General features: G+C 46.7%; 2 protein-coding genes across 6 annotated transcripts in view; one reads left to right on the plus strand and one right to left on the minus strand.

The window, feature by feature from the left end:
* Polr3a (RNA polymerase III subunit A) overlaps positions 1-4,082 on the minus strand; it is a 47,383-nt gene extending 43,301 nt beyond the window's left edge. The window contains exons 1-3 of the mRNA XM_052733622.1: positions 3,917-4,082; positions 1,241-1,376; positions 881-1,018 (exon numbers count right to left, since the gene is read on the minus strand). Of these exons, the coding sequence (XP_052589582.1) occupies positions 881-1,018; positions 1,241-1,376; positions 3,917-3,960 (318 nt within the window). The 5' untranslated portion in view covers positions 3,961-4,082. The remainder of the gene's footprint in view (positions 1-880; positions 1,019-1,240; positions 1,377-3,916) is intronic.
* Positions 4,083-6,804: 2,722 nt separating this feature from the next.
* On the plus strand, positions 6,805-12,283 carry Rps24 (ribosomal protein S24). Of its 5 annotated transcripts, none has more exons than XM_052733624.1 (7): positions 6,805-6,872; positions 8,205-8,270; positions 8,365-8,574; positions 9,762-9,872; positions 10,438-10,458; positions 11,846-11,865; positions 12,194-12,283. In XM_052733624.1, exons 1-5 carry the CDS (start codon positions 6,870-6,872, stop codon positions 10,444-10,446), a joined length of 399 nt encoding a protein of 132 aa, XP_052589584.1. In that variant the 5' UTR covers positions 6,805-6,869; the 3' UTR covers positions 10,447-10,458; positions 11,846-11,865; positions 12,194-12,283. The 5 variants fall into 5 exon arrangements, with proteins under 5 accessions (XP_052589584.1, XP_052589585.1, XP_052589586.1 ...); XM_052733625.1 differs by having other exon boundaries at positions 10,441-10,458; XM_052733626.1 differs by lacking the exon at positions 10,438-10,458.
* Positions 12,284-12,608: the final 325 nt, after the last annotated feature.

Genomic DNA, 12,608 nt, shown 5'->3' on the forward strand with positions numbered 1-12,608 from the left:
AGTGCTAAGATTACAGTGTGTGTTAAGCCTAGCTTAACATTATTTGCAATGAATAAGCTACCACTTCCATTTGTTTGTTTGCTTGTTTTCTTTTAACATTTACTTATTCTAGTGTGATGGTGTGTGTATATCTGCACACATGCTGTAGCTTACGTGTGTGTGGAGGTCAGAGGGCAGAAGGAGTCAGTTCTCTTCTAGACATCATGGGACCTGGCTATTGAACTCAGGTGGTCAGACTTGGCATCAAGTACCTTTACCCACTAAGCCATCTCCTCTGTCAGCTATTACTTCTCAAGGGAAATGAAACATTACAGAATCTGTAAGGAATTTAACATAATACAAGATTGTGATTGTGGTAGTTTGAATGTAATTGGCACCCATAATTTCATCGGGTGTGGCACTATTAGGAGGTGTGGCTTTGTTGGAGTGGTTTGACGTTGTTGGAGGAACTGTGTCACTGTGGGGATGGGCTTTGAGGTTACACTCAGGATTCCGCCCAGTATCTCAGTCAACTTCCTGTTGTCTGCAAGCTAAGATGTAGCCAGCATCATGTCTGCCTGCACACCACCATGCTCCCCACCATGATGATAATGTACTGAACCTCTGAAACTCTAAGAGAGCCTCAACAATTAAATGTTTTCTTTATAAGAGTTGACTTGGATATGGTGTCTCTTCAAAGCAATAGAAACCCTAAGACAATGATACCATGTATTTAGTATAAAAACTTCCCCCCACTACACAGAGAAACATTCTCAGAAAAATAAAAATAAAAAACAAAAACAAACTAAAAAACTTCCCCGGACACACCCCTCCTCACTCACAGTGCCTGGTTCACTCCAGTGCCCCTGACTAAGCACTGTTGAATTTCTCCCCTGCTCACCTGTAGGATGCCAATGACTGCTCTGAAGTACCCCACGTGAAAGCACGGCAGCTCTAGATCGATATACCCATAGTGGCCTAGACAGTCTGCCAAGTTTTTCCCACAGGTTTCACAAGGGCGGTCCTTTTCGCTTGTGCCCTTTGGAGGAAAGTATACCCAACCATTAGTGGAAAGCACAAGAAAGGGGCCTAGGGCTCACACCTCACAAACAGCTGGGTGCACAGGCAAAGGCTAGAATTCCTAATTCAGACTCAGACATGCAGGGGGAGGGGAGGGAGAGAAACCCTGGCTCCTTCCCATATGGCAAGCCACCTGATTTAGTGGGTCAACTGTCGGACACTGAGTGGGACAGAACCTTACCATCCTATGGTCAAGCACTCCATACAACAAAGGGGCATGGTTGTTGTCTTGACTGTAGAGGTTCTTACTGACGACCTGGATATGTGCCTGCTGGCGCATCTCCTCAGGGGACTTCATTCCAAAACAGATATGGCTTCTGCAATGGAAACAAACAGGGAGAAAAGGTACATCAAAGCCCATGGGTCCAGACACACACATGGAACCCACCAAAACTACCCTGCCCTTCTGACTCTCTGGACAGGCTAGTTCCACCAGACTCAAATATAATTTAACTTCTCTAGGTCTTCCTGCAAAACAACCCTTTATCTTATGGGAAACAGTTTCTATTTCCCTCATGAAATGTTATTGCTCTCCAAGGTCACAGGTGACTGGCCTAATGAAGAGAATAACTTTCTCATTTTACTGTTCTGCAGGCACTGGGGGTTCACCCCGCTCCCTTCCCAATCTGGAATTCCTTCCCTCTCTCTGGTGTCATGGTACTCTACACACTGGGGATTCCTCCTCTTGCTGTATGTTCCTTCTTCAGTGTCATTTGTTTATTTACTTACTCCTTTAGTGTCTTCTGAAGTTTCTTCTTCCACTGCTATCATGCAATATTGGAGCCCCACCTTATCCTGGGTCATAACCCTCGTTTCTTTTCATTGCATGAGCCTCTGACTAGTTCCTTTGTACAAATGGCTATCTGCTTGCCAGATCGCTTTAGGTTAGCCACTTCTAGTCAACCAGGCATAGGCATCTTCAACACAGTGTATCTGAATTATTACGTCTATATTGAATATGTATATAGGCTTTCTCCCTTTCATTATTTTCTAAGAAACCAACCAACAAACAGACAAAAACACAGTAAAGCAACAATTTACAAAGCCAAATAGACTATCTAGAGATACCGTACCACTTTGCATAAAGGACTTAACATCCTCTTAGTTTAGTATCTGTTTATGAGTGCTGGGGGGTTGGAACCAATGTCCCATGGAGTGATGACTGTTCATAAAAGATGTAGAGAATCAAAATGACATAGAATGGTGTAGTCTGGGGGCACAACAGGGTCTCCACAGAAAGCTTCTTTGCAAAACTGACCTTCCAGCTGGATTCCAAGTAGGAAAGGAGCCCACACATAAGGCAATTAGAAGAATGAACATTGGAAGCAGAAGACAGATCCCTGGGCCCACCCACTCTGGGCATCGTCAAGCAACCACATGCAAGCAGCACAGTGGGGCACAGACAGCTAGCTAAGGGTACAGGATGACTCTAGTAAGGCCTGGGGGCGGGGCAAGGCTTGGGAATCAGGAGAGTATGAAGTGTCAGTGTAATAGAGAGCTACTGGAAGATCCAAGTGACACAGATCTAGTTTTCTTCTCAAATGAAGGGTCTTGCTATGTGGCTCTGACTAGCCTCAAATTTATGATCCTTCTGCCTTGGCCTGATTGCTGGGATTACGGGCCTGTGCCATCACAATTGACCTCATCTGCATTCTAACAGTATCCTGGGGCTGCTGTGAGACAAAGTATTTTAAGTGTATAGGGTGGGTGTGAAGTACTGGGAGGGGTGATACTGAGAACAGCTGGAGGTCACCCAGGTTAGACATCTGTTCTAGTGAATGTCAACCACACACAAACAATGTCCATCTCATTTCTCTCTTACCTCCATCTCTACTCTTTTTTCGACTTTACACACTAAGCCTCTTTGAATCCCCTTCTCTCCATGTCCCTACACCCATCCTCAGGTCCCCACCCCCTGTTCAGGCCATCATCATTTCCAGTCTGGATCCCTGCCATGGCCTCCCAGAACGAGGAATCTTACTCAAATGCTGTTCTGGTCAAACACTTCAAAAGTCTGACACTCCTTGCAAGACTCACACAGTATAAGTCCCCTGCCTCACTTCTATCAGCCCACCCTGTCCCTCCAATACGCGTTTAGAAAAAGGCCTGGTCTGTGGTGAGCCCGGACTTATTCATTACATGTGCTCCCATGATCCCCTCTGCTTGTCTTTGCATTTGCCGCAACCATAGCTGATTTGACTACTCTCCACTAGACCATGCAGCAAATGTTGCCTTCATGCGGAATCTTTAGTGCTCAACACTGGCCTCAGGACTCTCTCGTGTTCGCTGAAATATAAATGAATGCCGGGCGGTGGTGGTGCACGCCTTTAATCCCAGCACTCGGAGGCAGAGGCAGGCGGATCTCTGTGAGTTCGAGGCCAGCCTGGTCTACAGAGTGAGTTCCAGGATAGGCTCCAAAGCCACACAGAGAAACGCTGTCTGGGGGGAAAACAAAACAAAACAAAAAACCCGAAAACTCCTAAGGAGGGTCTACTGTTTAATAATTAGGTTCTGAAGCAGAAGGCCCGGAACAGCAGCAGACTGGATCTCAGCCTGCCGCCTAGCTGCTGTGAACCCACTTTCTAGCTGACAACCTCGGGTCAGCACACACTGTCTCCTCGTGCCAGGGAAAAGTTCCTGAGAGGAGTCAGCGCGGGGCTTCGGGAGGTGGCATCCTGGCTCAGGACGCCCGTTCTGACACTGCTCGGTCCGTCCCACTTTCTCCGCCACAGTTCAGGGACCCCGAAAGATCTGAAATCCCATCCTGGAACTTCTCTCTTCTCTCTCTTCACAGCTGTCCCTCACCTGGAACCCTCTGGGACCCGGGACCCCAGCCTCCACCCCAGCCGCGTCTTACATTTTCTTAGCTACATCCGTCTCCCGGAACTGCTCCTTCACCATGGTGCCGGCTGCCAGGCGCCCTTCTCCAGGCTCGGACTACAGAAACCACTGTCGCTGCAGCTTCCCGGGCGCTTCTGGATTTAGCGCTCAGAGAGCAGCCGCTGTCCCTCGGCCACCGTAGAGCGCCGCACGTGCCGCTTCCTCTTCCGCCGCGGGAGTCTGTCAAGAGAGGCTTTGCACATGCTGCTTTGCGACCTCCCGCTACACCGCCACCTAGCGGCTCCTGTGTAAAATGCCCCCAGGCCGCGTTAGTCAAAAAAAATCCCCTTTCCTGTGGGTTTCTCAAAACGTCAGAGAAGTACTGTGCTTTATTTCAAGGCAAAAAAAGAAGAGAAGAGGAGGAGGAGGAGGAGGAGGAGGAGGAGGAGGAGGAGGAGGAGGAGGAGGAGGAGGAGGAGGAGGAGGAGGAGGAGGAGGAGGAGGAGGAGGAGGAGGAGGAGGAGGAGGAGGAAGAGGAAGAAGAGGAAGAAGAGGAAGAAGAAGAAGAAGAGGAAGAAGAAGAAGAAGAGGAAGAAGAAGAAGAAGAAGAAGAAGAAGAAGAAGAAGAAGAAGAAGAAGAAGAAGAAGAAGAAGAAGAAGAAGAAGAAAATCAATATTTTGTGAATGAAGAACATCTCCATCTAATTGTTGGAGACATTGGAAGACAAAATTCACCCGCCAAAGGAACAGAAGAGCACCATGTGGGCAATCAAAAGAAGAAATAAGTAGCTGAAGACAAAGCTGCACACACAAGCCTCCAGTCTATAAAGTTATTTGAGGGGAAATTGTAATTTATACAAGGGCAAAATTGGACACACGTGTGTGTGTGTGTGTGTGTGTGTGTGTGTGTGTGTGTGTGTGTGTGTGTGTGTGTGTTTTGTTTCCTGAGAAAGGATCTCATTATATAGTCCCGGGTGATTTTGAACTTACCATCTGTCTGCTGCCATATCCTCAGTGCTCAGATAACATGTCTGGCTTAAATATACATACATACACATATATATATATATATATATGATTCATTTTTAATTATGTGCTTTGTAATTAGGTGCAGCAAGAAACTACAGAATCCCACCAATCTCCATGGAGAGAAATAACAGTATATTAAAAACTGCCTGGCTACCGTAGAGGCCAGTACCTAGCTGCCAAAGCTTATTAGGTTTAATAGGGTCATATGACTGGGGTGGGGCAGCTCAGAAAAGCCAGTAGTTAGCTATGGGGCAGAAGAGACTCTGACAGATGCCATCAGGAGCCTTCAGCCAGCTGTTAAGAGCTTCTGAGAAATGCTTTAAGCTTTTGTTTCTAGCAAAACCAAGCTCAGGTGGGACCCAGACCATCACCCTAAAATATTGCCATCTGCGCTGCCATTTTGGGACCTAACGTGTATGTGCAGGCAGATGCCAGAGGTATAGTCTGATTTCCTTGTGCACACTAGCCCCTGGGGTTCCCCTTGAAATAATGCAGGATTACATTCCTTTTTACATACTGCTTCACTTTAGGCAAAGCATAACTCTTGGATCAGGAAACATTATAAGCTAATTTTGTGTAAGGACAAAGATTTGAAAAAAAATGACAATATTTTTGAGATAGGTTCTCTTCTGTGTAACCCTAGTCAGTGTGTTGGTACTTGCTTTGTAGCCCAGAGTGGCCTCAAGTTCTTGGCTACTCTTGTTCAACTTTGCGGACTGATGAGATCATAGGTGTGTGCCACCACACCGGGCTCAAATAGATGACTTATCATACCCCGCCCCCACTAGTGCTGGGAACTGAATCAGAGTCCTTGCATACTGGACAAGGTTCTACCCCTGAGCGAACTACATCCTCGGTTCTTTTAGAATTTTGATTGGAACCAGGATACAGCCGGGCTGGTCTGCAAGTTGCTATGCAGCCCAGGGCAAGTTTCAAACTCTGATCCTCTTGTCTGACCATGCCGGGCTCAGCACATTTTTAGAGACACTCAGTCTTATAACCAAATCATAGCAGTCCCAATTCCCTCCCAATCCAATATATTGGTACATGTGGTGCCACACTTGGGAGGTGCCAACAGGAGGATCAGGAATTCAGAGTATTCTTAGTAATACAACGAATTTTTCCAGGCCTTGATGGTCTTCACCACAAGGCCCTGTTTCAAAGAATCCAAAACAACACACATAAAAAAACTTACGAAAAAATAAGCAACCATGTGCCGTGTTGCATCCGTGAAATGAAAGACTGAGTTAAGGTTTCTGCTGTTTCCCTTGGTGTAAAATGGAGATGCTGACCGAAAGGCCTTCTTTAATGGTCTTCAAGATTAACTCATCTAGAGGTAATCTTTATTTTATTTTATTTTTTTGAGTTAGAGTCTCGCTACGTAGCCCCGACTGACCTAAAAATTATCTATGTAGACCCATGCTGGCCTCGATACTCAGAGATCTGCCTGCCTCAGTCTCTCACGCCCGGCTTGATGGAAGCAATTTAAACAAAGAGCCACTGAGAAGAATTTAAACAAACAACATTAAAAGTGAACTGTGCCGGGTGTGGTGGCACACGCCTTAAAATCCCAGCACTCGGGAGGCAGAGGCTAACAGATATACGGAGTTCGAGGTCAGCGTGGTCTACAGAGCGAGTTCCAGGACATCCAGAGCTAAATAGTGAGATCCTGTCTCCAAAAAAAAAATGATAATAATACAATAAACAGGAGGGAAAAGAAGTGAATCGGAATGGAACTTGGGGCTGCGAAACCATAAATCGGGCAGGCTAGTCCTGGGGGCGTGTCTAAAGGCAGAGAGGCGTGGCTTTAGGCACTTTCAGTCAGGCATTGGCGTGGTCTGCCCCGAGGCTTTGGCCACGCCCCCGCGCCGGGCCTCGGGTCCTTCCGTGCGCGTTGATATGATTGGCCGGCAGAGAGCGGTCCTCTTTTCCTCCTGTGCAGCTCGGGCACCGTAGCCATCATGGTGAGTCTCCTCGGCCTGTCGTCTCTATCCGTCTCGTATCCGCGCCATCCCTGCCATCTCGGGCCCGTCACTGGAGCCGCAGCCGTCCGGGGCCCACCCACTCTGCTCGGGCCATGTCGCACGGAGGCCAGTCGCCCGGGCCGCTGAGCCGGGGCTCGGGCCGCCCTCCACAACACGCCGGGCGCTGCGGGTTGCAGGGCCTCGGGGCCGCGGAACCTCCGGCTGGGCATGCGGGGCAGGGGTGAGGCAGGCGCTGGCGGGCCGAGGTGAAGAAGGCGCCTCCGGCTCCTGGGCCAGCGGACCCGTCGAGTAAGCTTAGCAAACGTAGCGACTCAGAGTTGGCGTAGCGACCCAGTAGAGTTGGGGTGTCTTGGGAGCATCAGAATGCTTGGAGGGGAGGCTGCCAAAACGTGGCCATGCCCAGTCTCTTTCCCTCTCTCACAGGCAGGGTACTGTGCCCGCCACTTGCAGGCTGCTTTTCTTTTTTACTCAAGGACTAGGCACCATCGAGAGGACTTGAACAAGAGTCTTCCAGTCAAGGTCGAAAGGCTAGCAAGCATTTGCAAGCTTCTGCAGATTTTAGTTGATCTCTGATAAAATTCTAGTCTGGTTAAGCTTGCTGAATGCTAGCTACTGTGGTACTTCGTCCTTTACTGAGGGTAAAAGCTGGCAAAGTCATGTGTGTGTGGATAATGACTGAGGTCAGAAGAGGGTGTGAGATCCCTTGGAACTGGAGTTTATGGGGGGTTGTGGAGCAACCTGACATTGGGTTCTGGGAACCACTGAGACTTGTTTCCAAGCCCTGGAAGCATTGGTTGCAGTAACTAGGGCGGTGTTATCTAATGACTGGAGGTCAGGGATCTTCAGGAAGTCCACACAACTTAAGAGATCCGAAAGTCCAGTAGAGCCGAGCTTGGGAAACCCAAATGGTAACCATAATTAAAAGTAAGCCGGGCGGTGGTGGCGCACGCCTTTAATCCCAGCACTCAGGAGGCAGAGGCAGGCGGATCTCTGTGAGTTCGAGGCCAGCCTGGGCTACCAAGTGAGTCCCAGGAAAGGCGCAAAGCTACAGAGAGAAACCCTGTCTCGAAAAACCAAAAAAAAAAAAAAAGAAAAAAGAAAAAGTAAGCTGATGACAGAAGTCAGTGGGTTCAGGGTAATTTTACGTGGTGGCTGAGGTTGCCGCATGCTTTTTGGACTGAGATCCTCCCCCCTTATTTAACAGTTTGCCACCAACTCTTGTGTCTCTTGGCCACATCGCTACTACTGAATTAGCATGGCAAAGACCAGAAATGATTAACATAATTTTACTAACGTGTGTGTTACCTGCAGAATGACACAGTAACGATCCGGACCAGGAAGTTCATGACTAACCGTCTGCTTCAGAGGAAACAGATGGTAAGGATGAGCCTGTCAAAGTTTGGGGTGCTGTGTTTCAATTGCGAAGAAGTAGTTAATTGTAACAAATACTAAACTTGATACCTCTTTTCAGGTTATTGATGTCCTTCACCCTGGGAAGGCAACAGTACCAAAGACTGAAATTCGGGAGAAGCTAGCCAAAATGTACAAAACCACACCAGATGTCATCTTTGTGTTCGGGTTCAGGACCCACTTTGGTGGCGGCAAAACGACTGGCTTCGGCATGATCTATGATTCTCTAGATTATGCTAAGAAGAATGAGCCCAAACACAGACTGGCAAGGGTAGGTATCTGTTTGTGCAACAGCTGTTGAAGCTTTAGTTCTCCGGATGCATGCCTGTCATTCCAGCCTGGGTTGAGACAGGATGGCCAGTTAGAAGAATTTGTTTCCCACTGTCACTGTTGTGAGTAGATAGAATGAGCAATACCAAACAGTTTGGGAACAGTAAACATATGTACTAGGAATTCTAAAAGTTGATCGAGGGTTCTTTGCTTAATGCAAAGATTCCTGGTCATCTATGGGATTAAGTCTAAACTTAAACCTTTTGACTTTAAAAGACCTCCCAGTATGGTATTAGGGTACTTTTCCAGACTTAACCTCCCACCCCTCGGCCATCTCCATGTAGTTTACCTGTCCTGAACTGGAACTCAGCAGCAGTCTTCCCCCACAGCCTCTGGAGTGGGTGGTGTTGCAGATGTGCTGCCACATCTGGCTAGGAAAAGTCTGGTTATTTAATGGGCGGGCTGCAGTGTGTTATGATGCACAGACAGTGGCTTTAAAATTCTAGGGCCGAATTCCATTTAGTCCAAAACTGGTAACAAACGCCTATCTATTGAGACAGGGTGTTGCTCTGCTGACTTCAAGTCACAGATCAACCTGCCTCTGCCTCCAAGTGCTGGGATTAGAGGTGTGTGCCGCTACACCTGGCCAGATAGATTTATTAAAGTGGTGCTCTGGGAATCATTGCTGAAGAGTTGGCTGAGAGGGTAGTGAAGATTCTGCCAGGAATAACCAAGGGCAGATTAATGGGTTAGGATCTCCACAGTGGGAAGGGTAGAGCTTTTAGTGTCGTCTACCCCTTCACTAGAAAGGAAGGAATTGAAAGGGAAGTCTGTTAGACAGTGTCATGGCAGCTTCAAAAGGTATGTTAGGCTGGGTGGTGGTGGCACACACCCTTAATCCCAGCACTGAGGCAGAGGTAGGCGAATCTCTTGAGTTCAAGGACAGCTGGAGCTAAACAGAAACCCTGTCTTGAAAAAAACAAACAAAAGGTATGTTTGTAAAAGCTGTTTGAAAGTCTTTTCAGTTTTTCAAGACAGGGTTTCTCTGTGTAGCTTTGCGCCTTTCCTGGAACTCACTTTGTAGCCCAGGCTGGCCTCGAACTCAGAGATCCGCCTGCCTCTGCCTCCCGAGTGCTTATAGGGTGGTAAGGGATGGTACACCAGATACATATGCTCTCTCTCTCGTAGCATGGCCTCTATGAGAAGAAGAAGACCTCCCGGAAACAGCGGAAGGAGCGCAAGAACAGAATGAAGAAGGTCAGGGGCACGGCAAAGGCCAACGTTGGTGCTGGCAAAAAGGTACGGTTCCGGGAGACACAGAAGCGTCAGTGGTTGTTGAGCTTAATATTGTCTGTGAAGAGGGTTTCTTTTCTAAATAATCTTTCTCGGTGTTTTTTCTTTCCCCTCTTCTGGATTGCAGAAGGTAACGTTTTGAGAAGCTATGTAGCATAGTAGTGTCCTAGAGTAGATTGGCCCACCTCTTCTGCTCCTAGACTAGCACAATCCAACAAGGCCACATTGACTCAGCCATCCTAGTGGGTGCTTTCAGTGAGAATTTCCTTCTCATGCTAATTGGCATAGACACCTCAAGGGAGAGCGGATCATGTTCCTAGGGTTTCATTTTATTTTTTAACATGGGTGATGGTTTTTGAAGCAGCTGGATCAATGTGGCCCATGCTTTCCAAACGTCACACTGCTTTCCTCGCCAGTTAGCTGAGATCACAGTGATTTGAGCGATAGCTTTATACCAGCTTTGCTAGCTAGTTGTGAATAGAGGAATGGAATTAAGGTGTTGGGCTGCTGAATAATCAAGTGTTCTGTGAATTTTTTTCCCCTCTTCTACTGTCTTGGATTTCTTGTTCAGCAGAAATGAAATATCTAGCAGGTACTGAGATTGAGCACGGTGTGGGGATGTGTCACCTTCACTGAGCTGGCTTTGATGCTTTGCATGTTGGCTTCTGAACAACGATTTTCGTAGTGTGGCCTATTAAAATAAATGCCAGTCACCTGTCTTAAGTAGTAGCTTACTACCAGAAGGAAAGACTTAGATTTATTTTGGAAACTCAAAAATGCATGTTACATTTGGGGTGGTGACTCACTGAAGGAGATAGGTGCCCTGGTCTCCTGAACTTGTAGTTTGAGACTGGTGTTGGGGAAATGGCTTCAGTGACCCATCCTCTCCAGGGTGCCACAAAAGCAGCAGATTCTCTCAGGAGCAGCATCTGCTCCAGCGTCAGCATTCTATCCTCATTAGTCTCCTGCTCTTAATAGAAAACTTTGAGGTAACATACTGAGGGTATTTTCGCCACATGCATTTTGATGAACAGAATGGGGTCTCCTACTCTACTACATTTGTAATGTGCAGTGGAATTAAATTATAGCGTTTTAGAAATGTGCCCACAACCCCTGATGTCTACCTTTCAAGCTGCCTGCCTGAGACCATGATCAATTGGCTTCTCTATCAGTACTGTGGAATTAATGAACACTGCCCATAGAACTACATAGGTGTTGCAGGTTATACCTTTTTATTGATAGAAGTTTTGATGGTGCGGTCAGATTTGTCCCTTGAGCCAGACCTAAAGGCCATTTAACAGATTCTTTATCGAGCCACTAGGTTCAGCCTCAGTCCCTCTGGAAGGTGTTCTGGGGGCTGACACTGGGTCTAGTGATCTCACTAGCACCACCTTGGAAAATAACCAGCTCAAAAATGAGCTGTAAATAGTAATGGCTTCTGGACTGTTTTGCTTGATATTGGAATGTGGTGTTCCTTTATATGCAGTGGAGCTTAAACCAACGCACCAGTAGTAATTTTTTGTTACAAATCTGTATACCTCATGGTATCCAAGATTGGTGTGCTTTAAAGATTTAACAGATTTCACAAGACTTGCCTAATCATTTAGAGCCCCCCCTCCCCATTGGAGTCTAAAGAGTCCCAGGTCTGGGTCCTCTGCTTAGCATAAGGCTAAGCAGAGCCAAGGGGCCTCAGCCTTGGGGACGTGTCTTCCATCTACATGCTGGTATTTGACAGTGTAGGTTTGGTACCACTCTGGCATTAATGCAGTTGTGTGCCACCTTGGAGCTGTAGTAATCAGGCAAGGTGCTGTCAGAATTGGGTGGTGTGAGGAATGTTCATGTACAACCACAGAACAGTCACCCGAGGTTCCTGATTGCATGTACTTTTCAGTGCAGCTAATTTTGGTGTTTGAAAAGGGACTACTAATTAACTGTCTGTTTTCCTCCTTCCCATTCCCCCTTTCCTGCCACTGATTCAGTGAGTGGAGATTGGATACAGGTATAATTCAAGCTCTTACGTAGATCACTAGACTCCTTATTACTGACGTAGTTTGAGCAAGTGTGTGAACATTTATATGTACATTTACAAGTGTACCGTTTGTAACTGTACTAACAGTGACTGTCTACAATTTAGAGATGTTGACTTGTTTTTGTTTCATTTCTAATTTGAATGTTTAATTTCTGGATGTTTGCATCATTTTCTTAGTTTCTGTTTTAGGTTATTAATACTTGTTTTGCATGAGTTTTTTAAGAGTTTGTCTTTGAGCTTTAAAAATCCTTTCAAGGTTGTTGCTGATTAAATTTATTTTTATGTTTTTGATTCACAGCCAAAGGAGTAGCTCTGCGGTGATTTGATCTGCGGTGGTGTACAGACAATTTCTGGAAGAACAAATAAACTAAAAGCTTATGTGTCTGGAGTCTGCTGTTTATTGGGTATTCTTTCAGTCCACCTCCCAGTCCACTGAGCTTTAGATGAAAGCTTGCTGTAGGGGCTTGTTCACATTCTTCCTAGCAGAGGGTATAGAGTAACTGCGTGGGCAAAGTCTAGGACCAGTGTATCATGAATCTTAAAAGTCCTTATTAATAAGATCAAACCTGAGGCCAGTTATTGGGGTAAATGCTGGATGATCAGAGAGACAGAACAAGCCACAGCTATCTCACCTTGCCAATTCCTCAGCTGGTCCTGTTTCCTCAGACTGGAAGCTTCTGTCTCCTCATCCCAATGGTTCTCAGCTGAACTGT

Source organism: Peromyscus californicus, unplaced genomic scaffold, assembly GCF_007827085.1.
Source record: "Peromyscus californicus insignis strain IS unplaced genomic scaffold, ASM782708v3 Scaffold_12__1_contigs__length_115047231, whole genome shotgun sequence".
Taxonomy (NCBI): domain Eukaryota; kingdom Metazoa; phylum Chordata; class Mammalia; order Rodentia; family Cricetidae; genus Peromyscus; species Peromyscus californicus.

What these genes read in the sequence shown, in the direction of transcription:
- Rps24 (XM_052733623.1), top strand. An exon ending in TGCTTCAGAGGAAACAGATG is followed by an intron (nt 8,271 to 8,364) that starts GTAAGGATGAGC and finishes ACCTCTTTTCAG; the next exon opens with GTTATTGATGTCCTTCACCC. An exon ending in CCAAACACAGACTGGCAAGG is followed by an intron (nt 8,575 to 9,761) that starts GTAGGTATCTGT and finishes TCTCTCTCGTAG; the next exon opens with CATGGCCTCTATGAGAAGAA.